The 27,983-nt window shown below is 44.9% G+C and overlaps 1 protein-coding gene across 4 annotated transcripts in view; it reads left to right on the forward strand.

Moving 5' to 3' along the window:
* LOC137414469 (uncharacterized) overlaps window positions 1–20,242 on the forward strand; it is a 48,394-nt gene extending 28,152 nt beyond the window's left edge. For all 4 annotated transcript variants that reach the window (XM_078770031.1, XM_068100002.2, XM_078770032.1 and 1 more), the window contains 5 exons: window positions 1,703–1,772; window positions 4,892–4,939; window positions 5,028–5,217; window positions 10,950–11,055; window positions 19,515–20,242. In XM_078770031.1, the coding sequence (XP_078626157.1) occupies window positions 1,703–1,772; window positions 4,892–4,939; window positions 5,028–5,217; window positions 10,950–11,038 (397 nt within the window). In that variant the 3' untranslated portion in view covers window positions 11,039–11,055; window positions 19,515–20,242. The remainder of the gene's footprint in view (window positions 1–1,702; window positions 1,773–4,891; window positions 4,940–5,027; window positions 5,218–10,949; window positions 11,056–19,514) is intronic.
* Window positions 20,243–27,983: the final 7,741 nt, after the last annotated feature.

The following is a 27,983-nucleotide window of genomic DNA, read 5'->3' on the forward strand; positions in this document are numbered from 1 at the left end:
TAACGTTGGTTCATTTTGGGCGAGTTAACACGAGGCAGGCTAGGAGGACTGGGGCGGAGCGGCGGAAGCGCTGACGGTAAGCACGAGCCGCCAATCAGGGCTCAGAGGTGGTGACGGCGGCGTTGCGTCACAGGGCGTGGTGAGAAGGGTCGAGAGTGTTCCCGAAGGTTCGGGGGCGTAGCTATAAAACCCGCTGCGCAAAGCCCTCAAAAAGACTTGAAGCAGAGGACTTGCACAGAAGGACTGCTGCCTAAAGGACCAGCGCGGGAACACTGATAATCGAAGAACTCTCGCAGATGGATTTGCACTCAATAGGACTCGCGCGGGAAAGCTGTTGAACAGAGGACTCGCAAGTGGAGAGCATCAAAGAACTCGCGCACACTAACCAGCTCAGAGGATCGAGGAAGAGGAGTTGGCAGCGTCCGAGAGCTGTACAGATACGGTGGTGCAGCCAGACGCGCATGAACCGATATACAGCGCATTCAGTCGCGCGAGTGAGAACGGCTGAGTAATCGCCAGCCGCGCTAAAAGTCCCGCCCTTTGCCATTCCACCTCGTTATCTTCCTTGTTCGGGAGACGCGCTACGAGGTTCCTACCATCGCCTGCTACCATCTTCGCGGGACGTGCTGGGGCTTGGAGAGCCGGACGGGGACCGTCTCTGGATGACCACGTCGACGCGTTGGGGAACATATACCCATCTGCAATTCCCTGTGTGAGTGTGAGATGGGCCCGTTGTCTGGGAAAAGATAAGATTGTCTAAGGCTGCTCTGTGTCTCTGCGTCCCTGATCATTGTACATACGTGTGGGAATAATTAAACCTGTGTTCTTCCTTTCTTCCATTCGACTGTTCCTGTGGTTTATTCATTGGCTAAGCGTGGCACCGGTAAAACCACCGTTTAGAGGCCATTTTTCCCCGCAAAGCGGGGGTTGGCCTTTTCGGGGACCGTGGTTGTTGTTGTTTTTTTGGTCCCCTTTTTGAAGCAATGTTTTACGGCCGGATGCCCTTCCTGCCGCCAACCCTGTTTGTCGCCTTTTTACGATAAACAGGGAATTACCAGTGTACCGTGGCACCGGTAGAACCGCTCAAATTGGGTTCCACTAATTAAAACTGCACGGACCACGTGGTACTCAATCCGCTCGGCGTACTCAAACCACACGTGGTTCGTGCGAGGCTTGTTTCCTCGCTTCCAGGGCAGCGTGGGGAATTAGGTACGAGCGAGAAGTGGTCCCGGGACCCTACTCCGCGTTTGTCCGGAAGGGACGTATCAAGCCTCGGTTCCGCCAAGCCCAGCAAAGACGAGGGGATTAATCCCCCCTTGGTAAGGGGAAGAAGGGTGGCGTAGAGAACCGTAACAATATATATTATGATGAAAAGATGAACTGATTAGATTTTGACCTCAAAGGTCAGAGGTCGTGTCAGGTAAAAATGTGATGCTTGAGAATAGCTGAATGGATTTAAACCAAACTTGGTACAAGTATGTATAATGATGTAATAATGTGGGCTGAGGCATATCTGTCGACGTCAGAGTGTCGTTCTTGTTTGTACTATTGACAATCACTTTGGGCGACATTTTCACAGTAAAAACATTTGAATGGGGGCTCCATGTGGGTGGCAGATTAGGTCTGCATTGCAGACGCCAGCACTGCTCGTAGTTGGAATTGTATTTTGTGAGCATTCAATTTTTTTTTTTTTTTGTTATAGATGCCAAAGAATAATGACTGGAGGAAAAGGATACACAGAAAAAAAGGTTACCATCACTGCACCTGTCCAGGTTAGGTTTCGATCTTGAGCCAGCTGTAAACTTCCATCCTGGTGTTTCAGAGGCATGGTGGTTCATCAATGTGTGTGCCATCCCTTCATTAAGCAGGCGTCCCATCTGTCTGCATTAGTTGATGGATATTATAGATCACATAGTGTTCTTTGCGAAGAGTAGGTATGTTATCACTGCCACCATGGCCAAAAGAAATCCCAAATTTCTGCCCAACCTCACATTCCCCCTGTTCCAAAGGAATGAAATGCGAAAGGGTGAACCCTCTCTGCGCCACTTTGCTGTGCATGCGGAGTAGTTTTAAAAAAAAATTTTTTTTTTTTTTTAGTGGTTGTAGTCGTGGACAATTTAGGGGAATTTGATGTTGAGCTTACTTTAAATATAATTTTACAGGTTTTTACTCTAACAAACTTTTCTATGGATTTTCATTTGTTGAGCATGTAAAAAGATGCAAGGAATAAACAGTTTACAGGGAAGTACATCACGTGTGAATGTATACAAAGAATGTTATGAACACAATGTGCATATATGTCTGCATACCACATGGTGGAGCAGGGGTAGGAGGGGTAGGGCGTTGTTGTTGTTTTATCGCCCGGACAGTTCTCTTGAACAAGACCGTGGCATGGAGACAGCCGGTCGATGTCGCAGGAGCAACCCAGGGATCCCCCAGGATGGTGTACCCCTGCCTTCTCAAAGTCAGGGCCACGACAGAGTTGGAGCTAGAGTTAGAGATAAAGAAAGAAAGAGAGAGACAAGAGGGAAAGGGCCGGTCCATCGGGACCGATCGGCGCTCTCTGATCATGACCGCGCTGTCCTGACAAATCTGGGCAGCAGGGAAGAATGGGGAAGATTTGGCATTTGGGGGTACAGCCACCACAAAGAGGCGTCCCCAAGAGTTGTGGGTTTGGGGGGGAAACGTCAAGGGGATTGGGACTGGGAGAAAAGTGAAAGTAATAGAAAAAAAATTACAGAGAAATGTATAAACAAAAAAGATGTCGTTCATGGCATGATACTTGCAAAGACCAAGTAAACAATAGTTGCCATGGAAATAATTACCATGGCAGTAAATCAGAGGTAATGTTCTCGTGTGGCAGACGTACATTACTGCTCACAGATTGTGCAGCTTTGGCTGCTGTGGGACGCAATCTGTGCCTTTCTGCTCCATCAAGCTTGGAAGGCTAATACTATATTAAACTGACTAGGTTTGCATGGCCACAAGTAAACGTTTGTGTGACATGTCGTCCTGATGGGCTCCAACAAGGGTGAAATCGTGACTCCACTGTCCTTGACTTATGACTTTTAAATCCTCGTTTTTTTAAATAGACGAGTGTGCGCTGCTGAAGCTATCTGCACAGGAAGCGAAGCCGTACACAATACTGCATCGAGTGGAGTGGTAAATGGTCAATTAATCGAAATTTTAACATAAAGATCCTAGTTTCCCTATGTCTATGGCAAGTGGGGTTGGGGATTTTGGGGCGAGAAGTGGAGCAATTGTTTTGCCCCCGGGTGCCGGACACCCTCAGTACGCCACTGAGGGTTGTGTGTGTGTGTGTGTGTGTGTGTGTGTGTGTGTGTGTGTGTGTGTGTGTGTGTGTGTGTGTGTGTGTGTGTGTGTGTGTGTGTGTGTGTGAGAGAGAGAGAGAAAAAAGAGAGAAAAAAGAGAGAAAAAAGAGAGAAAAAAGAGAGAAAAAAGAGAGAGAAAAGAGAGAGAAAAGAGAGAGAAAAGAAAGAAAGAAAGAAAAAAAAGAGAGAGAAAAGAAAGAGAGCAGAGAGAGGAGGAAGGAGATTGGGTGTGTCTGCATGTGGGAAAGATGGAGATAAGGGTGGTGGGGGAGGAATGGCAAAGAAAGGGAGGTGGGTGGGGTATTCATGTTCTAGGTTGCGTTCCATTACCAATCGGCTTGTATTGCCCTCGCCAAGTGGCTTAAGCACTCCAAGAAATCTGTTGAAAAGGAACGTCTGGCTTGGCAAGCTGATTGACAATGGAACACACCCCTGATGTGCAATGGGAGGAATTTGTGAAAGTGTTCCAATTTGTTCTCAGGTTCCTGATATTTCCTCTCTCCCTCACCCCCGATAGTGGAAAACATTGTCACTCCATAATATGTTTGGGTCTGAAATGATATTTACAACAGAAGTAAATCAGTTTAAAACTAGAATCCGGGCACTCGGTAGAGCGCATACCTTCGCCGCAGCTACTGTTCTGTACTTGGCATGGGAGTGTATGCGATGTGAAACTTTATGTGAAATGCGATCGATTTTTAAAAATCAGAATTTGAGCAAATCTGTTTCATTCGTCTGTTAATATGCCTCCCCGATTGACAAATCTGCAATTTGAATTTCATTTGAGGTTGAAATGATTGCGGGAGATCGCGTTATAGTGATGACGTCTTGGATGGACATCCTCTTCTTCAGTCGCTCATAACTTTGAGTGAAATACGATCGAGTTAAAAATAGTCAGAATTTGAGCAAATCTGTTTCATTCGTTTGTTAATATGCCTCATCTCTTGACAAATCTGCAATTATAATTTTTTTTGAGGTTGAAATGATCGCGGGAGATTGCGTTATAGTGATGACGTCCTGGATGGACATCTTCTTCTTCAGTCGCGCATAACTTTGAGTGAAATACGATCGAGTTAAAAATAGTCAGAATTTGAGCAAATCTGTTTCATTCGTTTGTTAATATGCCTCATCTATTGTCAAATCTGCAATTATAATTTTTTTTGAGGTTGAAATGATCGCGGGAGATCGCGTTATAGTGATGACGTCCTGGATGGACATCTTCTTCTTCAGTCGCTCATAACTTTGAGTGAAATACGATCGAGTTAAAAATAGTCAGAATTTGAGCAAATCTGTTTCCCAAAATCTAATCAAATGTGTCCCGTATAATAACCAATCATCCCACCAAATTTCATGCAATTCGGTTGAATACTTTTTGAGTTATGCGATTAACATACACACACACAGACATACAAATAAATACACAGCGATCAAAACATAACCTTCCGCTTTTGCGAAGGTAAAAATGTTTGTTTCACATTTCCTATCTAAAAATCACTCATTACTTTGTTCTATTCCTGACAGATCTGATGTTGTTTTTTTTGTTGTTTTTTCCCCTAAAGGCTCAAGCTGTTACTGACCTCGTCACAGATTCTCATTTTCAATTCGAGGTACGGTACTTCATTTGTGGGTATGGCGCTGGGATGAAGATTCTCAGGTTAATCAACATCAGCAAGTTGTTTATTTCTTCCAAAAAAGGTTCACCCCACGATGTGTGCTGAACATACCTGTTGCAAGGATTCTTGGCACCAGCAAGAATCAAAGCAACCTGTTCTACCCGTATGTGGAACAAATGGCGAAGAGGTGGAAGGATGTGCAATCCTGAAGTTGAAAATAGAGGATGTTTACTCCCTTTGTCTCACAGAAGAGAGAGCAGATTTGGAAGAAGGTAAGTTGGGAAACACCCTGGTACTTAATGCTTTGTTTTCCATTTATTTGTTTATCCACCGCATTCACATCCCTTCTACATCCATGTCGAGTATGCTGAAAAATTCGACTTGTGACCTCGAAGCCCGATATGCATGAGGAACTTTTGTTCAACTTAATTCACTTTTCAATGACGAATTCAAAATGCATATTCATTAACTTTTTGTCGACAATTTCGACCTTGGAATTTAAAATCAGAACTCATCTCTTCACAAAACACCAAAGCATCACTCGGCTTGCATCCTGGACGATGACGTCGGAGTGTCACTTTCCCTCAGTGTCGTTCTTCTTGTTTGTTTGTTTGTTTTTCTTTTTCTTCTTCTACTTCTTTCTTCTTCATCTTCCCTCCGTGCCCTTCTTCCTTCCTTCCTTCACCACCTCGTTTTACGCCGTCGCGTTTTGTTGAAGTGCATTTCATTTAATCAATTTAAATATTCCTGTGCATTACTGTATTCTAGAGACAGCCTGGTGTTGGCTTATCGGTTAGGGTGCAGGCTTGGGATCCTCGGATCCTCGGGTGGAATCCTGGTCGATCGCTTAATTAACGCCAGGGGGGTTGAATCAGCCTGTCATCCTTCCGAGGTCGGCAAAATTGAGGACCAGTTCACTGGTAATTCCCTGTGTGTCGCAAGAGGCGACCAACAGGGTTGGCGGCAGGAAGGGCATCCGGCCTTAAAACATTGCTTCAAAAAGCGGACCATGGTGCTCGAAAAAGGCCAACCCCTGCTCTGCGGGGAAAATGGCCTCTAAAGGTGGTCATTACTGTATTCCAGAGGGAGCTCCGAGAAGGATAACTATGGCGTTGAGAAGGAAAATAAGTGCTCAAAAAAGTGATACTAGTGGAAAGAAAGATATGAAAGTGGTATGATGAGAAAGTAAATTAGAAATTGGAAAAGTTTGATGCTGGTGTATTCATTTCGTCTCCCACCGAAGGTGGACAAAGGTTATGTTTTCACCCCTGTCTGTTTGTTTGTCTGTGAGCAGGATATGTCAAAAAGTCGTGGACAGACAAAAGTTGGTGGATAGATTGGGTGTGTGACAAGGCCAAATTGATTCAATTCCGGTGAAGATCCGGATATTGAAAATATTTTGAGAATAATATATGAGAATATTTATTTAAGAACATTTTTCAAGCGATTCCTCATCATTGAGAGATGGGGCCAAAACGATGTACAACAACAACAACAACAACAAAAGGCATTTAAGGGCATTTTCCCTGCTAGAGCGGGGGTTAGCCTTGTGGTCCCCATGACAATGTTCTCCATTTTGCCCTATTTTCTGCATCTCTCCTTGTTAACCCCCTTGCCAGCATTTCTTCTTCCACCACCTTTAGCCAAGACTTTCTCGGTCTTCCCCGTCCTCTACTTCCTTCTACATTCATTTCCATCACCCTTTCACTTTCATCCTTCCTCAACACATGACCAAACCAAAACGATAAACAACAAACAACAACGGGCATTTTAAGGCCATTTTCCCTGCAAGAGCGGGGGTTAGCCTTGCGGTCCCCATGACAATGTTCTCCATTTTGCCCTATTTACTGCATCTCCCCTTGTTTAACCCCCTTGCCCGCATTTCTTCTTCGACCATCTTTAGCCAAGTCTTTCTTGGTCTTCCCCGTCCTCTACTTCCTTCTACATTCATTTCCATCACTCTTTTCAGCCAGTCACTTTCATCCTTCCTCAACACATGACCAAACCATCTCAACCTGTTTCTCTTCACAGCATCCATCACAGGCTCTATTCCCATCATCTTTCGCAATTCATCATTTGTCTTCCTCTCTCTCAACGATACTCCACACATCCACCGAACCATTCGCATTTCCACCCTTTCCAGCCTTCATTGCTGCTCTGCGTTCATTACCCATGTCTCACTCCCATAAATCATAACACTTCTCACACATGCAGCATACACCTTTCCCTTCAGCTTCAATGACACCCCTCCTCGTCAGCACGCCACTCAGTTCCCGAAACTTCTTCCATGCACATCTCACTCGAGCAACCGTTGCCGAGTCTAATCCACCTTCTCCATTCAGCATGTCTCCAAGGTAACAAAATGTTTTCACACCTTCCAGCTTCACGTCATCTCCAAGATCCAACTCAACATTTCCTCCATCTGCAGCTCCCTCTGTGCACACCTTACATTTGAATGTAGCTGCCACACTGGTTAATGACCCTCTCAAACCACTACATGTTTGATGAACCCACTCAGCGCACATTGTACATTGAATGGAATTCACTCTGACACCCTTCCTGCACACAGCACATGGCCACTTCCCAGCACACGGCCCACTTGCCATCACCTTCGTTTTTCCGATATTCAACTTCAGACCTTTTGTCTCCATACATTCCTTCCACTTGTTCATCTTCTCCTTCAGTCCATCCATACTTTCTGCAATCAACACCAGATCATCTGCATACAACAACTCCCACGGTAAACCCTCCTTTACGTTCTGAGCCAGCACCTCCATCACAGCTACAAATAGTAGTGGACTTAGTACCGACCACTGATGCACTCCCACCTTCACCTCAAACTCACCACTGTTCCCGTCCTTCGTCCTTACAGCTGTGCGTGCTCTTTTGTACATTGCCATCACTACTCTGATCAACCATTCCTCCACTCCTAACTTCCTCAATGCCCATGTCACTACTTCACGTGGAACCCTATCAAATGCTTTCTCCAGATCAACAAACCCAAGAAACAACTTCTTCCTCTTCTCCATATACTTCTCCTGCAACTGCTTCACAATAAAAAGCGCGTCTGTCGTTCCTCTTCCTGGCATAAATCCAAACTGCATTTCGTTAATCTTCACTTTCTTCCTTATCCTCCTCTCCAACACCCTTTCCAATACCTTCAATACCACTCCAATAACTTTATCGCTCGATACGAGCCACAGTCCAGAGGGTCACTTTCCCCTTGTATAGAGGGACGAGGGTACTCAGTTCCCAATCCACTGGAATGCGGCCTTCTTTCACCACCAGATTACAGATCTCTGTCATTCTCTTCACACCCCAATTTCCCGCTGCCTTCAACATATCTCCCACAACTCCCGTCGGCCCTCCCGCTTTTCTACTCTTCATTGCTTTTATCGCTTCCTCAACTTCCTTCTCGGTTATCTTCTCTGCCGGTCCTAAAACTGGGTTACTCTCTATGTTGCCATCCCATTCATTCTCTGCATTCAACAGTATTTCCATATATCTCTTCCATCTTCCTTTAATTCCATCTGGGTCCACAACGATTTGTGCCACTTCATCCTTCAAGCAACTCACCCTCATCACATCACACCTCTCTTTTGCAATCTGCTTTGCAATCCTGAATACCGCTCTCTGACCCTCTTCCAAATCCAAGCGTTCTCCAAACATTTTCCTACATGCCTCCTGTGCCTTTGCTACCTCTTTCTTTGCAGCCTTCTTGGCTGCCTTATAACTTTCATGCTCTGCCTTTTCTGCCCCCATACCCTTCGCCTTCTGCCACTCCTTGAACTTCTTCCTCTTCTCGTCAATCTTCTTTCCAACTTCATCATCCCACCACCATGTTTCCGAGTGCCTCGGTGGTCCTTTTGTCCATCCACATACTTCACCAACGGCTCCCAACAGACTATCTTTCATTGACCTCCAACCACTTTCAAGCTCAACCACATCATCCTCCACCATACTCAGCCTCTCTTTTAATGCCTCGCTCACTGTCACCTCTTTCAACCTCCACACCTTCATTCTCGGTTGGTACTTCACCCGCCGAGCTCTCCTCGCACCTTTCACCCTTATGTCGCAGACAACCAAGTGGTGCTGTGAAACAGCCTCCTCCCCCAGGATCACCTTTGTGTCCCGGAGGTGCCCCCTATCTCGCCTACGCACCAGCAGGTAGTCAACGGTTGTCGACCCACCTGACGATGTGTGTAACAAGCTTATTATCCTCTTTCTGGAACTGAGTATTACAAATCAACAAATCAGCTCCATCAGCAAACTCCAAAATCCTTTCACCTTCTCCATTTCTCACACCATATCCGTAACCCCCATGAACTCCCTCAAAACCGTCCATACTCCTTCCCACATGTCCATTTAGGTCTCCTCCTACCACAACAACTTCCTCATCTTTCACGTTTTCCATCAGCTTCTCTATAGCACACCAGAACTTGTCCTTCTCTTCATCGCTCCGACCAACCTGCGGAGCATATCCCGAGATTATGTTCACCAAGAGCTTTCCAATCATCATTTTCACCATCATCAACCATTCACTCACTCTAGTCACACTCACCACACTGTCTACAAACTCCTCAGAAAACAGGACACCAACACCATTCACACCCTCTGGGCACCCTTGCCACACAAACTTGTATTTCTGTCGCTGCCTACCCTTCACCATTCTCACACCACTTCCCTTCCATCTCGTCTCCTACACACAACATATGTCCACTCTTCTTCTGACCAATACTTCCACCACTTGTCCTGATCTCCCTGTCATTGTCCCTACATTCCATGTCCCAAATCTCAGAAACCGATCTCCACGTCGGGCATCAGACTTTTCGTCGTCTTAAATGGAATGATTTCCACCCTTGCTTCGATCGGGTTCCCCACCTTGAGTTTTGACGAGCGGGAGTGGGGTCCCCCACGGGGTACTTTGGGCTGTACCCTGCCCATATGTAGTCGTAATTGTCATGGTTCTCTTTTTGAGGCAATGTTTTTATGGCCGGATGCCCTTCCTGACGCCAACCCTTTTAGTCGCCTCTTACGACACGCATGGATACGGTGTACCTATTCTAAACCGGGGTACACACCGGGACGATGTGTACAATATATAGCATGATATTTCACAACGTTGTGGACAGATTTGTATGAAACTTGATGTATGACTTGATTGGGTGATGAGGGCAAGCAGATTAGATTTTGGTGAAGATCCGGATGCAGATCTGGTCTATCAGTGGGATAAAAAACGAAAAGTGTTCAGCCTGGTGGAATATGCGCTCTAACGAATTTCGTTGTCGTTAATTTTTTTGTATACATAGTCAAGGCTCCTGGAAGAGAGAGTACCCTGAATGGATCAGGATGTAACAGGATAAAAGGGAACGGTGGGGAGAGAGAGGGAGAGAGTGATGGTGGAATCTCCAACAGCAAAGTTGAAGGCCAGGATAGAGGGAGACTTGGACAAACAATGGGTGGGGGTAGGAGAGGACACATGGGGTGGACAATATGGATACAGAAGGAAACTCAGGAGAGGAAACTGGAAATTTGGAAGGAGGAGGGATGGGGTGGAGTTAACGAGGGTAGCAAGTATTATGATTTTGGATTGGGGACAAGCTCAGAGGGTGGTGAACAGCTGTCTTAAAGACCTGGAGGGAAGAACGAGATTGAAGAGAATGTGGAAGTTAGTTCCACAAGTGGGGAAAAAAGAGGAACAAATAAGTGGAGGTGAGCAGTGACCCTGATTTTTGGGTAGTTTCACCAGAAGGGGGTTGATGGTAGACTGTGTGTGCCCTGTAGGAACCTGAGTGGAGTGGGGAGAGGGGGAGGGGGGCAAAATATGGAAAGAGCAGGGGGTGCAAGACCAGAAAGGAGGTGGTAGAGGACAGAGACCACCGACCTGTTTGAAATGACGAAGTAGTCAGCAGAAGTGTTGAAAAACGTCTGCGGATGCAGAATCACACTGTCCTTAATGTGATTGTCTGCGTTTGTAAAAAGTTTTTTTTTCTTCCATATTTAGTTATGAAGGTGAAAGTGAAAACAAAACAAGACTTCGATGAGCATCTGGATTTTCCACGACCCAAAAGAGTCAAAACTTGCATTGCTTGAAAGTCGTCACGATGAAGGTTTGTGACGTCATCCATATATTTTGCTTGAAACGATTTTGATAATGAACTGCTGTGGATTTCTTTTCTTTTTATTGTTTTATTTTTCACAATTTTCCTTTATGAAATTCTGAGTTATCCATTATCCTCAAAATAATTTGATGAAATCCTATTTTAAGCAACAGCGGCCTGTTTTGTGGTGTACTATTGTTTCCATGAATGTTGTGTTTTGCTCGAGATTATCTGTAGGTTTCCTCGTGTCGTGTATGTTGTGAAAGGGAAAGGATCATTATATAGATATTGGGGAAGATGAGAAAAAGATAAGGAGTGGATGTTATTTATTATGAATCCAGAGTAGATATTGTGGTGAAGCTGGGTGGGTGCACACAGTCATAAATGTTTCATTGTCAGACATGAATAAATATGTTGTAGCCTTAGTTGAAGAAGAACCCTGCTTCCCTAACAAGGAACCTCTTCAGCAGGACTGATGAAAAAAAAAATGAGATGCAGAACGAGCGTGATTGAGATCTCAATAATTCCTTCAGTTTGGCACTGTCTGATTCAACGACCAACCAGATCATCAGCTGGAAACCTTCCACCATTGAAGTGTCCATCTCAAATCAAGATAAATTAAATTGTTTTGGAATTTCAAAGGTTAAAAATTTAATTTCGTTTCTTTCACTAGGGGTCCTGTTGGTCCATTTGACCAAATTTTCATTGGTTTTCATGTCTTTGTAGCATACTTGTAGCATCCTCAGGGACTTTTGGGTCATCTGGGTCTTTTGGGTCCTCTGGGACTTTTGGGTCATCAAGGACTTTTGGGTCATCAAGGACTTTTGGGTCATCAAGGATCTTTTGGGTCCTTGGGGACATTTGGGTGATTTGGGTCCTCGGGGACTTTTGGGTCATCAAGGACTTTTTGGGTTCTTGGGGACTTTTGGGTCCTCAGATGCTCCTCGGGGACTTTTGGGCGATTTGGGTCTTTGGGGTCATCCCCAAATAAACCATTTGGGGGGGGGGTCTTTTGGGTCTCAAGTGGTCGAAGGGTCTCCCAAGGTCGAAGGGATCTCAGCAGTCTAAAGGGTTAAAAGGTACATTTGAATAGTACGTAATTAATTAATAGACATCAAAAAGTATCACACACACACACACACACACACACACACACACACACACACACACACACACACACACACACACCTCATCCATGTATAGTGGTATTTTTTGAGTGGTACTATTAGGGTTTATTTTATGCCGGCAAGGCATTTTGCATTATGAAACATTTATTGCAGGAACAGAGTTGAAAGTCCTTGAAACTCTTGGAAAAATGAAAGAGTATTTTCCAGTGCTAGAAAGCTGTGGAAAACTTGTCCAAGTTCTTGAAACTCCTGGGAAATTGAGAAAATTGTGCAAATATAAATAACGTGCCAGCCCCCCTAACCCTTGACCTCCAGAGAGCGTTACCAATTTAACCTCTCTCAGGGATTTATCATTAAAGTTTTGCCAAAATGGTTTCTCGGTCTGGTCCTAATCCCCACCAATGAATTGATTGCATAATGTTAATTTCGCTGCTAAATTATTCCTGAGTTAATCACCTCTATGTTCTTCTGTTCTATCTGCCCCCAAATTATACGTTTCACTTTGGATCAAGTGATATGCACTCAATAGAGCACATACCTCGGCCAGGCTGAACATTTACGTGTGGTATCCACCGATAGGCCGGATCTGCATCCAGACCTTAACCAAAATCTTATGTACTTGGTCTTGTCACCAACACAACTCATCCAACCAAGTTTCATCTGAATTTGTCCATAACGAGTCATCCAACCCGTCCTAGCTTCCTCTGATCTCTCAGCACTCAGATCCAGCTTAACACTGCAGGATGCACTTTTCTTCCTACAAATCCATCCTTGTTCATCTCCCCAAATCTAGGCTGATTGCACACCTCAATTTTTTTTCCTCTTTTTCTCCCAATTGTAGAACCACCTTCCTTAGGCTGTTCTATCCAACTATCCAACAACGGCTTCCGCTTCCGGTCCGGTCTGAAGAGGACGCAGGCGTCACATGCTCGCCGCTTCTTCGACTGGGCCACTGTCTGTGGCTTGCTTTTTTGGTGGTCGTGCGGATTTTTTGGCCATTGAGTCTGCCCTCCGCATAGTCCCGGCTCTGCTCCTTGCTTCGCCTACCCGGCTCCTTCGCCTGCTCGCTGTTTCCTCAGGCACGCTCTCGTGGGTTGTGTCCTTCGCAGCGATGTGGCGGCGGTTTTCCCGCCGTGATCTTGATTTGTAGCGGCGGCGGTTCATTGCCGCTGCATTTCCCGCTTTGCCGTGATCGTCTCTTTGCTCCTGTCTGCCCTCTGCTTGGTCCCGACTCTGCTCCTGGCTTCACCTACCTGGCTCCTTCGTCTCCTTCGTTTCCTTGGGCCTGCTCCCGTGGGTTGGGACCATTGTTTCACCTCCTCAACCTTGGCCTCGTGCTCGCCTCTCCGCTCCTGCCTGGCATGGCTCTGCAGTACTCCGCCGCAAGGCTCCTTCTGCTCAATACCCACTCCACCCCATCATGCATCTCTGCCATCAAATCAAATGGACTCCTCCGACGACCCAGGTACATTCACCGTGGCTCCGGTCATAAGTTTGTATATGTACAATCAGGTCACTCCATCCCCGTCCTCTGGTCGGCTCAGCGCACTCGCACTCATCGTCCCAGCGCACCTAGTCACGGCAACGCACAAAATCGCACCTCCTGCCTGCAAACCCTGGTTAAATCACCTGAATTCATCCCTGCTGTTCAAAACAACATCAAGCTCACCCTGTTCAATACCCGGTCCCTCAACAACAAATGCCTCATCCTCAACGACTACATCCTGGATAACAAACTGGACTTTCTCTGTCTCACCGAAACCTGGCAACAACCACTGGACTACTACACGCTCAACCTCACCACACCCAATGGATATTCCTACGTCAATAAACCACGCTCGGAGGGCCGAGGTGGTGGAATTGCCGTTATCCACCGTCGAGACATCAGGACCAGCCTCATCCTCATCCTTTGAACACCTGGCTTTTAAACTCTCTGGTCGCACGCAGTCAGTCATGGCTGTCGTCTACCGCCCTCCCAAACTACACCCATTATTCCTGTCTGACTTCTCCTACTTTCTGACCCAGCTATGTTCCCTCTCCCCCTCAATCCTCCTCCTTGGTGATTTCAATATCCACATGGACTCCACTGACTCCACAATAACCACTGACTTCACTGATTTACTCACCTGCTTTAACCTCACTCAACATGTCAACTTTCCTATGCATATCCGTGGTCACATTTTGGACCTTGTCTGCTCCACTGGATTAATTTTGCACCATCTCTCTGGCTCCGACCTCACCCTCTCTGATCACTTAGCCATCACTATGACCATCAACATCCCCACCCCAACACCAAGACATTATCGCACTATCAACTTCCGTAAGCTAAACGATCTTTCACCTACCTCATTCTCATCCATCCTCTCTGAAAAAATGTCCACTTCTCCCTTCATTGACCTCCACACCCCTTCCGACCTCACTGACTACTACAACCACACTCTCTCCTCCTGCCTTGACCAGCTTGCACCTGTAAAAACCAAAACAGTTTCTTTCACCCATTCTGCTCCCTGGTTTACCCCTGAACTCCGCCTGATGAAAACTCGTGCTCGCCAACTTGAAAGACTCCGCAATAAAACAGGTCTCACAGTTCACTCCCAAGCCCACAAGGACCACCTACAACTCTACAAAGATGCCCTCTCCCACGCCCGCTCCGCCTACTACTCTCAAATTATCCACTCTGGCTCCGGAAACCCAAAAGCACTCTTCTCGACAATAAACAAACTCCTCCGCCCCCTGGACACCACCACCCAGTCATTCACAGTAGACAACTGTATCTCCTTCCTTTCTTTCTTCCAACACAAAATTGACAACATTTACAACAGCTTGACCACCGCCGCACCCGCTCCCCCTCCAACCACCTGCCCCCCCTTATCCTGCCTTCCCCTGTCTCAATTCTCCCCGGTCTCCCCTACTGACCTCTCTGAACTCCTCATAGGATTGAAAACTGCCACCTGCACTCTTGACCCCATCCCCTCCAGCTTTGTCAAGGCCTCCCTCCCTGCTCTCTCTCCACTTATCATTGCAACAATAAACTCCTCCCTGTCTACAGGCATCGTCCCACCATCCCTCAAAATTGCTGCTGTTACCCCTATTCTAAAAAAACCTGGTCTAAACCCTGACACCCTAAATAACTTCAGACCCATCTCCAACCTACCCTTTCTGTCAAAAGTTTTGGAACGCGCTGTAGCCGCGCAACTCAAACATCACCTCTCTGCCAATAACCTGTATGAAACATTCCAATCCGGATTCCGCTCCAACCACAGTACTGAAACTGCTCTCCTCAAAATCACCAACGACCTTCTCCTCTCCTCTGACGCTGGCAACCTCAACATTCTCGTCCTCCTCGACCTCAGCGCTGCCTTTGACACCATCGATCACACCATCCTCCTCACCCGACTTGAATCCACCTTTAACGTTACCGGCACTGCCCTCTCTTGGATTAAATCATACCTCTCTGACAGATGCCAGTTCATCTCCATCAATAACTGCAAATCCCCCACTGCTCCCCTCCCCCAAGGTGTCCCCCAAGGTTCAGTTCTTGGCCCCCTCCTCTTCATCCTTTACCTGTCCCCCCTCGGTCACTTAATCTGCCGTCATGGTCTCCAATTCCACTGCTTCGCCGATGACATCCAGCATTTCATCTCCACCAAGTCCGTCTCCACCGACACCCACTCTATCCTGACAAACTGCATCTCTGAAATAAAATCCTGGCTTCAAATCAACTTCCTCAAACTTAACTGTGATAAATCTGAAATAATCATCATTGGCCCAAAAACGCTCACAAAATCCACCCATAACTTTGCCCTTAACATCGACGGTATCCCAGTATCCACCTCCCCTCTCATCCGGAATCTTGGCGTCATCTTTGACCAAACCCTCTCCTTCGACAAATACACTAAGCAGATCACAAAGACAGCCTTCTTTCACCTGAAAAACATCGCCCGTCTCCGCTCATCCCTCTCCTCCACGGCTGCAGAAACCCTCATCCACGCCTTCATCACCTCCCGTCTGGACTACTGCAATAGCCTCCTCTATGGTTCACCCTCAACAATCACCAATAAACTCCAATACATTCAGAACTCCGCTGCCCGTCTACTCACCCATTCCCGGACCCGTGACCACATCACCCCCGTCCTTTACAAGCTTCACTGGCTCCCCATCTCCCAGAGAATCCAGTACAAAATCCTCCTCTTGACCTACAAAGCCCTCCATAACCTGGCCCCATCCTACCTCGCTGACCTCCTCTCCAGACACACTCCCACCCGCAACCTCTGCTGGTACCAACCTCCTGACCCCCCCCCCCCCCCCATCCGGACCAAATTCAGATCCTGGGGGGACAGGGCCTTCTCCATCGCTGCTCCCACCCTCTGGAACTCACGACCTCACACCATCAGAGACTCCTCCTCACTCACCACATTCAAAACATCACTCAAGACCCACCTGTTCAGCACTGCATTCAACATTCAACCCACAGCATTTAACCCCTGACTATCACTTCTCCTTCTCCCTCCTTTTGCTTTAAATATTTCCCTATTGATTCTTGTCTTTTTGCAATTGTTGTTTTCATGTTTTGTTATGCATTATGTTTTGCACTCTGTCAAAGCGCCTTTGGGCTTCATGAAAAGCGCTATACAAAATAAATGAATTATTATTATTATTATTCCCTCCAGGACTTCAAACCGGCAGTGCACTCGCATTACAAGGTCCTCCCCCATTCCTAGCTTCAATCATTTCCACCCCCATTCACCCGAACTAACCTTCACCTTCTTTCTTGCAGATTACTGTTCTTCCCCCTCCTCTCCTTCATCCTTCCTGTTCATTCCTTCCCTTATGTATTCACACTCAATTACCTTGCTCTTCCATGAGCCTTAAACCAAAGGTGGACAGAGGTTATATTTTCACCCCTCTTTGTCTGTCTGTTGGTTTGTGAGAAGGATAGATCTCAAAACGTTATGGACGGATTTGGACAAAACTTGGTGGACAGGTTGGGTGTCTGCCAAGGTCGAATTAATTCGATTTTGGAGAAGATCTGGATCCAGATACAAGAAATTTTAAGGGATTCTCCACCATTGAGAGATGGGGCCAAGACTCTATGTAGCATGATATTTTTAAGAGTTGTGGACAGATAATGACAAAACTTGGTGGATGAGTTAGGTCGGTGACAAGAACAAGACAATTCGATTTTGGTTAAGGTCCGAGTGCAGATCCGGACTGTTCAGCTGGTGGAGGTGTGCACTCTACTGAGTGCCGTTCTAGTTACTGGCGTGTTGCCAGCAATTAAGATCACCAGTGACAGATAGCCAAGACGGTTTTAACTCCGAGGGCAACCAGCCAAATATATAGCGGTTATTGCGCGAGCGAGATGGAAGGATGCGAGGCGTTTATCTAAACGAAAGCACATGGGTTTATTCCCCGAACCCATCACGAATAAAGGAACATGACAAATAAAATGCACCACAACAATTTTATGAAAATTGACCAAAGAGGTGCAAACGAAAGGTGTGGTAAAAACTAATGTCTACTTTGAGGATCCTCACAAGCTGACTCAAAAACAGAAAAGGGGACAGATAAAATAAAATAAATGTTCTTTTTACAGCGTAGCCCATCGGGCGAAGCCGTCTAGAACAGTGTATGTATGTATGTATGTGTGTCCCCTAAAACGTATACCAATCAGAGCTGAGGAGCTGGTCACATGACAGGGTAATGTGATTACGTCTGATGTCATTACGGCGTACTGTGGCTGACTCTCCACACTCCGCCATTTTGATATATATGCCGTTCATGCCGAACATATCGTCGAACCTGTCATATATCACAATCGCCATGCTCTATCTTTATGTTTTTCATTCAGTGTGAAACACAAACAAACCGATTGTTAAAATGATCATCAAATATCGAAAGCATAGACGTTATGGCTCTTCCAACAATACTCTTCCAACTCTTCAAAATTCGCCTCGGTACGTATAGGCCTCAGGCGTTATGACTTATCTTCGGACCGCTTCGGACAAATTAAGCCCAGGTTTCTTAATACAGTAGTGTATCGTTTTCGTAATAATAATAATATAGTAAATATAACCATAACACTAATTCCAATGTCGTGAATGGAAGGGTAATGGATTAAAGCGGTGTATGGTTCATGATCATTGATATTATCATTGTTCGGCACTAATATTAATAACCGAGGAAGTAAGAAATTCGCCTCGGTTTTTTAAATAGTAATATCATTTTCGAAATAATGATAACGTAACATTAATATTATAGTAAATCTAATCGTAACACTAATCCCTTCGTAGTGACTGCAAACTTACTGGAAGTTAAAATATATCAGTTTTGTGTCTGTTACGTCTGTGATGTCATTACGACGGCTGAGTCCACCGGCCAACATTTTAATTCGATTCCAGTCGATCTATGGTCGGGGCTCAAGAACATTGGGTGTGTGTTCATTTACCAAGTTTCTTGTGGAGAGATTGCCAAGTGGTTTAATCATTCTAGCAAGCACTCAATTCAAAACCTTTAAGGAACAGCTGGCTTGGCAAGCACTAGCTAGCTGCTTGGTAAATGAGCCACCTCCAACCTTTGTGGGGTTACATAGATTACAGTCGATCTTCGCTCAGTTCTGCAAGTAAAACTTACCTCATGGATGTCAGGATTCCTCCAAATTTCTTTTTTCTAATGTTATAAACAGCTTTAACGACTGTTTAAACAGCTAATCATATGTGTTTGTGGTTTATAATATTTTACAAGCCCGGCTACACTGCTGTTAGACTTTTGGTCTTGGTTTTTTATAGTCCAGTCATTTAGCTCTGGCCTCACAAGTTCCTCGGCGAGGTTTACACCTGGGGACGAGGCCCAGAGCTCGATGTCCCTCCGCCGGAACCCGGCACAAGATGGCGGCCACGCTGCGCCCGAAGTAGCCACCGGCATGAGGCAAGCAGACAGGACTGCCTCCTTCGCTTCGCTCGTGGCGAAAACCTCCCTCACAATGCTGCCCACACAGCCAAGAGCTCCTGTTGTGAAGACACATAAACAATCTTAAGCTGCAGTCTCTACTTAAATACATCGAGATTTCTCATACGCATCCACGGTCCATGCTACGATTATACAGTCCTACCTTTACTATGGGATTCTTTAATCTACCCCCACAAACGTAACATTACCTTTGTGATGGTGATGTGTATGTAGCAATCACTGTTCCTTAGGGGTTGAGATGTTGGTGAAGCAGCCACCCATTAAAGTTATTTGCTTCCTTTGCATATTTTTAAATCATTGCATGAGTTGTTGAATAACATCACACTGAAATTGTCATTGCAATGTTTGTTTTTTTTGTGAATATTTATGCAGGGGTCCCACAAAATGTCCAGAAGATCCCCAGCTCCAAATGCAGTTTGAAGTTTACCACAGAATCTGAACTTCAGCTGCACTTCAAAAAAACACAATGAAGTTACTGTTGATACGATGTACAAATGTTTTAAGTGCCCCTATTGTACCCATTTAAAAGACCTTTTGACTGCACACATAATGACGCATACAGTAAAAGATGAGCAAAACACATTCGCTACACCATCAATACACCGAGCGTCCATACTAATTTTAACTTGTGGGAAATCTTGTAATCGTCCATCAAGGCTACAAAGGCACATGAACATCAACAGTGGAGAGCTTCCAAAGAAATTCACAATTTGTGGAAAATCTTTCAAAATTCTATCGCACCTTAAAATCCACATGAGACGTTACCAAACATTCTCAAAATAGATATCGTGGTACAAAAAAAACGATCTAAATAAAAGGAAACCACATTTTTAAAATGACCTGAAACTAGATCGAAGTTGATGTCGTGCCATCTGAAATCCCCACGCTTCCCACCTAAAGCGAAGTTGAAAGATTGCAAAAAGTTCTCCAGGAGTGACCCAATAATAAATATTTTTGAGTTAAAAAAAAAAATCTTCAGTTTTGACTCCTATGATCCTGGGCATGAACCGGAGGTCAAACCCTAAATATTGTACATATTGCTTGCTTCCCCAATGTTGATTGCACATACAAAGTTTCATTAAAAAAATGTTTAAAATGTGCCTTTAATTGCATTTTTGTAATTGCATTTTTTGAGTTTTAAAAAAAAAAACTTCTGTTTTGACCCCTGTGATCCTGGGCATGAACCGAAGGTCACACCCTAAAAATTGTTACATATTGCTTGCTTCCCCAATGTTGATTGCACATACAAAGTTTCATTTTAAAAAATGTTTAAAATGTGCCTGTAATTACATTTTTTGGGCATTTGACTTTTTCACCTCGACCCAAGGCCCAGGTGGGGGCAAAAGTGATACTGCTCTCGCACCTTCTTGCCATGTGGTGATCATAACTACTATGTTTGGTGAATATGCTGCACAACTGCTTAGGAGAATATAGTGCGACGGATGGACGGACAGACAGGCAAATAGACAGATGGACCCGATTACAATATTCCACCGTTTTTTAACTCAACTGGACACCCAGTGTCCGTCGTCTGTCTGTCTATCGTCTGTAAACAATTCGACGTCTACGCTCTAAAAGTCACAAATTTTGATAAAATTTGATGAAACTTGTTATACAGCATCGTTAAGACATAAACTAGTTTGGGATTGCATTTGGGCGTTGCACGCCCAAAAATGGGCGTGGCAGGGCGGCCATATTGAAAAATCAATTTTTGTCAATCTGGTACTTCCTAATGTAGCTAGAAGGCTGAAACTTGGTGTGTAGACAGTATGTAACAAACCTCAACACATATATTACAGGTTTTGACGATGTCCGAAAAATGACCTCGTCGTGACCTATGACATGACGACCCATAAACATCAGTTTGGACGACGTCCAAGATCTAAAAGTCACAAATACTGATCAAAATTTGATCAAACCTTCAACGTTACTGTACTTCTTTAGCACATATAAACTACATAGTTTGTGGTTCTATTATGCATATTCTAACCATATTGATATAGACCAGTTGAGTTCAGGTTCCCTGGAACCTCTAGTTTTTTTTATTTTTAAGGGTGGGGTTAAATATTTCATCAATAACTAGGGAGAATGACAAAATCTAACACGTGGGTGAACCCCACAAAGACCAATATGAAGGAAATGGAGGGTGAAAATAACACAAGAAGAATAAAGAATGTTTTTAAATCCAAGAAATGAAGAAATTAACATAGAATCGTTACGCATCAAGTAATACTTCTTGAAAAAATTATCCGAAAACAACAAAAATTCTGCATTTAACAAGCCAGATGGAGTCCATAGCTTCTGGTTAATGAAACTTGACTATTTCCACAAACATTGCTTGAGGTTTCAACAAATCCATCTTGATGGAAAGAAATTTGGATGTATAGTTCACAAAATGCAACACCTTTTATTTCCCATATTCTTAAGAAACAACTTCCTCAACAATATTGACCAATCTGTCGACCAACAACAAACTAACATCAAACAGGAATCATCCCAGAAGAGATGTACCACATATCCATGAAAAAAAACAACCTCAAAACATGACTAAAAGGATGTTAAAGAAACTTGTGGAAGTAATTGATTTCCTCTTGTGGAAAATAGTCACCAAACTCTCAAAAGCCCAGAAGGATTACAGGAAGGTGTTTGACAACTGCTCAAGGGCCTCGATCTTGTATACAAAAAAAGAAAAGGGAATTGTACAACATGAATCTAGAAAATCGACAACAATATTATTTGGCGTAATGGAAGAGACAAAAACTATTTAACACAATGTTGATGGTATATTTGGAAGGAGCAACTCAAATCCCCAATGTTAAAATATGAGGTGTTCTCCATTGAGAGTGTCTCTCCCTTCAACTCCCCTGTCGAGCTTTGGGCGCCATCCCTGGACGGTATTAATAGAATACTTTCCAAGCACAGTCTTACAAATTTGTCATTGCATCTATCTACACTTCTGAGGTAAATGTGTTGAAATTTGAAAAGTCTGCTGTAGAGTGCATTCAAAAGTCTTGACAAAGTTTTCTCACTATCTGCCATGATCTTTCCTGGGAAAACCACATTTCCAAGCTGGCCTCCAAAGCCAGTCACCGACTGGGCATCCTGCATCGTGCGAAACCCTTCCTTGGCACACCTGAGCTCCTCCCAACTTACAAGGCTTTCATCCGCAGCTCAATGGAATACTGCTCTCCTCTCTGGGCTGGTGCTCCTGCCTCACATCTTGCTCGGCTTCACGCTATTGAAACCAAAGCTTTCAGAATCATTGGAATCTCCCGCGATGAAGCTGTTTGTGAGAGCCTTTCACTCACCGCAGGCAGGTTGGTGGTCTTTCTGTCTTCTACCGACTCCTCTCCTGCCTACCCCCCCCCCCACCCCCCAGCTCTCTCTGTGCTCTGTCCCCCAAATATTCCTACAGGTCGCACAAGATCTGCCAGCAACCCTCTTATGGTTAAATTGCCAAAATCTAGACTCTCTGCTCATCTTCACTCTTTCATTCCTCTTTTCTCCCGCCTTTGGAACAAACTCCCTCACTCTCTTCAATCCCAATCCTCGCTCCAAGCCTTTAAAACAGCTGTTCACCACCATCTCTTATCTTCCCCCATCCAAAACCCTGATCTTTTCTACCCCTGCTAATTCACCCCAGATCCACTTTTTTGAAATACCGACTTCTTTCCTGGAAGTCCTAGCAGTGTCCATGTGGTTGTTTTTTTTACCTCTCGCACAAATGCCTCCTCCCCCAAGCCCTCCGTCCCACAGATCTCCCGATGTCCCTGCTCTCCATCTTGTCTCCCGCTCCCTTTAGCATATGTTTTATGTGTCAGTTTGTCGTTTTTTATTAATCAATGTTAGCTCTTCCACGAGCCTCGATCTTGCATCCAAAAAGTCGATTTTATTCTCATTATTGAGTGTTTTATAACTAACAAGGCTGATAAAGAAGCCAGAATAAATCACTAAAGTATAAATAGGGAGATCGTTAAATGGAAAATTGTACTTCTTCTTCTTCTGCACTTTTTTTTCACAGCAGAGCACAATGAAGGCTAAATTGATTTCAATGATTCTAATTTTACATGGTTTTCAATGTACGCTCAATATGCACGATATCAAATGGTCATGTAACATTTGGTAAAGTTTCAATTTCCTTCGTTTAAGGTTTTTGATGTACGCTCTTAAAGGGCCTATCTCATTGGCCTGGAGACTAGGTGGCGACCTGGTGGCGACTCGAGTCTCCGCTGGTTGCGGAGACGTCTCCGTGACGTCTCCTGGAGACTAGCCGGGTCTCCGGGAAGTCGCGGGAAATTCAAACATGTTCGATTTTTTGGAGACTTTTTCGAGACAACTACCGGAGACGTCGCCACAACTGAGAAGACGTCTCGGAGACGTCGCCGCGACTGCTGGAGACGTCGCGGCGACGTCCCCGCGACTTTCGGGCGAATTGGTTGTCACCTTGTCTGGAGACGTCTCCGCAAGAGAGAAGTCGCGGGAAACGACCTCTCCGCCGCGGAGACGTCGCCTTGGTGAGAGCGCAAGCCATTTTTTGGTCGCCCGAGTTGCCGCGACTGATCAGTCACGGCAGTCGCGGCGACGTCTCCGCCAATGAGATAGGCCCTTAACTAATCATACATACGAGACCGACTGCTTAACTCTGCTTTTCGCTTAGCGAAAGCATGGTAATCAGCTTGTGGAGCACTCGCCAAGTGGCTTACACACTCAAGCAAGCACTCCAACGAAACTGTTGATAAGGAACGGCTGGCTTGGCTAGCCATTAGCAATTCGTACTTGTGAAGATCAGGCATTCAATGATGAGCACTTGGAGTTCACTTGTCCTGTTGACTTACACATTGTAATCCTCACATCGTTAATTGTTCTTTTAATTTGATGTTTAATTTTATTTATTTTGCCTTCCTAACTCCGGAGATTTCCCCCCACAGAGTACCCAGCCGTGGCTGCGGCAGCCTTTTCAGTGATCCAGCTCATTAATGATTTTCGTTGCACTCAATAACGTTACGCTTTGGACATATTCCTTCATCTTTTCTTCACTCAATGTAATTGTTGGAACAGTAGAAGAAGTTAAGTTTAATGTTTTGCCAATGTGGAGAAGGAAGAAGGACAGCTCTGCTTAAAGTTTAGTTACAAGATATATGCTTCGTTATAAGAATCAGTAATTTCTTAAGATTTAATCCAGATTTGTCACTTATTTAGTCCTCGAGATCCGATCCTCAAACCTGAACACAGATTTCAATTTTACACTTTAATTAGTCCGTGAGAGTAGATCGTGTTTCCAAGGCAAGGCCCATTTGAATAGGTCGAAACAAAATGGCAGATGAAGAATCCAACAATGTGACAGAGCGCTGACCAACATGGTGCACCGCCATTTTGGTGAGGTTTATTTTATTGTTTTTTTTTGGTGATGAGCACCCCCTAAATGATCTTCAAAAAAGGTGTTTAAACACACCCAAAAACCCAGTTTCATTCATGCACTCCCTGGGAGTTCACTTTGCATGCATGTAAAGTTGAGGACCTCTAGGTTTCATGATTTTGCAGACATTGAGGAGACACACACAGTCAGAAAGGACACACTATACTGACTAATGGACACACATTGCCTTTTATCTTACTATAATTCACCAAATGTCTGTCCGTCTGTCTGTTCGAAGGTACTGTAAAAACTGCTGAACAGATCGAAACGATATTTTGGGTGGGTAATCCTGGGATCTCCAGGAGTAAAATAGGCTATTTAGTTTTCCCAATTTCAGCTTTGGTCTCCAGCATTCTCAGGTTTGGACTCCCGCATAACATTCGCGTTCGCATAACGTTCATTGTTCTCATTGTGACGATGTTGTTTTCCCGGGTGCCGCACAAACGACTGCACCGGTCGAACTCGGTGACCTCGGACAAAGACCTTTTATAAGGACACGGGTTGAATCCCTGCTTGAGAGAATTCCATCCCCATCGCTCCCCGCCATCACGGCCGTCTCTCCAACTTACAATCCCATGAGATATGCGGAAAGGACGACCCAAAACCAATATAAACATCATTAAACATCATTTGTATATAAACATATAATGAAGCGTTCATTTGTATATAAACATCATTTGTATATAAACAAAGTAAATAATGACCTCGGCCAAAGTTTAAACGACATTTAATCTCTACATGAGAGAATTCCACATAGCTATTTGGGCGGTGTATACGCTAACAGATCGCTGTCTCCATCAATCTTGCCAAGGCAGTAACACCTATCGGCTCAAAATCCTTTTAACTGTTGATTTGGAAGTTTTTACAATCAAGGAAACATTAAAAATGTTGCTAAAAGTTTATTTTGTGATTAATTTGTGATTGGAGTTATGTTGTTTGGAATTAAAAAAGAGATATCGAGTTCAAGTGAATGACGACATGCCGTGATGGTTTCTACTTTCTGAACGTGAACTTTGCGGATCGCCATATGCAGATTCGCCACAGTCCCACGATCAATGTGTCTATACATGAACGTACCCGTTTGTTTGCGAACGGGTACGTTTTTCATGGAAGTCCTTCACGAACTTGCTGTCCATGTCTGACGTGCGACTGAGGGTGCTACAGGAATGTGGAATTTATTGGTTTCATGCTTTAGCATTCGCCGTATCTGCATTGGCTGTTTGCTTCTGGCCTCCCACCCGTGCATAGCACGGGTATCTCCCTAGTTATTATAAATTTCGTTTTCCCATGGACCCTCCACAAACCCCCTGGATCAACCCAATTTACCCACTGGGGTCCAAGGACCCAGGTTAAACACCCCTCATCTAAAAAGTCAAAATGGTCTAAACTAAAGTCTCTTAAGACCTTTTAGACCCCCTAAAACCTGACAGACCGCATAAGACCATTTCGACCCCCTAAAACCTTTCAGGACCTGAAGACTATTTAGACCCTTTAGAACCCCAAGACCCTTAAAACCCCTAACATCCTTAATACTGCTGAAACCCTTTAGAACCCTACGATCCTTTAAAACCTCTTAGACCCTTTAGAATCCCAAGACCCTTTAGACCCCAAAGACTATTTAGACCCTTTAGAACCCTAAGACCTTTAAAACCCTAAGACCCTTCAGACCACTGGGATCCTCAACACTATTTCGACCCTTTAAGAGGATCCTGTAGAATGTAGACCATATAGACCCTATTACCCCCCTAAAATCCCACAGACCCATACGATTCCTAAGAGCCTGTAAACACTATAGACCCCTACAAGACCGTTACACCCTTTAGAACCCTTAGACCCTGATAATCCTTTAGAACCTGTTAGACCTGTAAAAACCATAAGACCCTGTATAGCCTGTTAGACCCTTTATTACCCCTAAGTCCCTTTAGACCCCTTCGACTCCTTCCTACCATTTTAGACCTTTGGCCTTTGTACTTTCACACCTTTCAGACCTTATAATACTCTTTAGAACCCATTGACCTTTCAACCCTTTTACGACATTTCAAGACGCTTTCAAATAATTTATACAATTCTGACCGTTTACACTTCCAATTACGCCCTTTTGACTCCTTCGTCATTCTAATGGCAATATAATGTAATGTAAGCATATGAGGAAGCCTGGTGTTGGTTTAGCGGTTAGGGTGCCGGCTTGGGATTCCAGGATCCTGGGTTTGAATCACGGTCGATCGCTGAATTAACTACCAGCGGGGTACATCCTTCTGAGGTCGGCAAATTGAGTACCAGGTCACTGGTAATTCTTGTGTGTCGCAAGGGCGACTAACAGGGTTGGTGGCAGGAAGGGCATCCGGCCATAAAACATTGCTTCAAAAAGGGGACCAAGGTGCTCGAAAAAGGCCAACCCCTGCTCTGGGGAAAAAATCGCCTCTAAAGGTGGTTCTTTGTAAGCATATGAGGAAACGTTTCAAATAACTGAAATGTTACAAGTTCGGGAATGCAGGCTCATGCCTTTTTCTTTTTTTCCCCAGTACTTAATCACAGTATGTCGAAACGCAGCTTTACTGTGGAGGAGATTCATGAGCTGATTGGAGACAGAAGATACCCCCCTCATTGATGAGGAATCTCTGTGTTCTGATCCTGCATCAGAACAAGATTACCAAGCTGATGCACGTACCGTGCATCCTTCACCGCAGGACATGCGACTACCTTCGACATCTGCAGCAGTTGAAGAGTCCTGTGACAGTGAGGATAGTGACGAGCCCGACACTGAACCCACTGTCAACCCAGACAGTGCAGGCATACGGACGTCACGTAATGGAACATACTGGAGTGAGAATCCTCCAGCGACAAGGAAAACTCCCAGCCACAACATCCTCAAGAAGGCACCAGGTCCTGCAACACGAACAAAACCACTATTCCACATTTGCAATTTGGCGTTTCGAACAAATCTGCCGCTTCATACGATTTGTCGACAAGCGGACAAGAGGCATTCGCTTTCAATCAGACCACATGACAGCTTTCCGTTACTAGTATCGGTACCCGCCCTATGGGTGGGGCTTCAATTGGGAGGCCCAAATGAAAAGGCAAAATATCAGAAATTGAAGGCTTTTTTATTTTAAACGATTTATATAAACATCCATTAAATCATATCACACGCAAATCATCAAAATCGAAACAGTATTTGTAGGATTTCAACAAAAGCCACATCACTGTTCATATCGGTAAATATTGTTGTGGATCTGTCGCCGGCCTTCTCCCCTTACCAAGGGGGGGATTAGTCCCCTTGTCTTGACTGACCTGGCGCGATCCGAGACCTATCACGTCCCTTCCGGACAGCATTAAATAGGGTTGCAGGACCAAATTCGCTGTTACCTAAGTACTAGCGCTGCCCTGAAACGAGGAGATAAGCCTCGCACGAACCACGTGTGTTG

This window comes from Myxine glutinosa, chromosome 1 (assembly GCF_964187855.1).
Source record: "Myxine glutinosa chromosome 1, kmMyxGlut1.1, whole genome shotgun sequence".
In the NCBI taxonomy this organism is placed as follows: Eukaryota; Metazoa; Chordata; class Myxini; order Myxiniformes; family Myxinidae; genus Myxine; species Myxine glutinosa.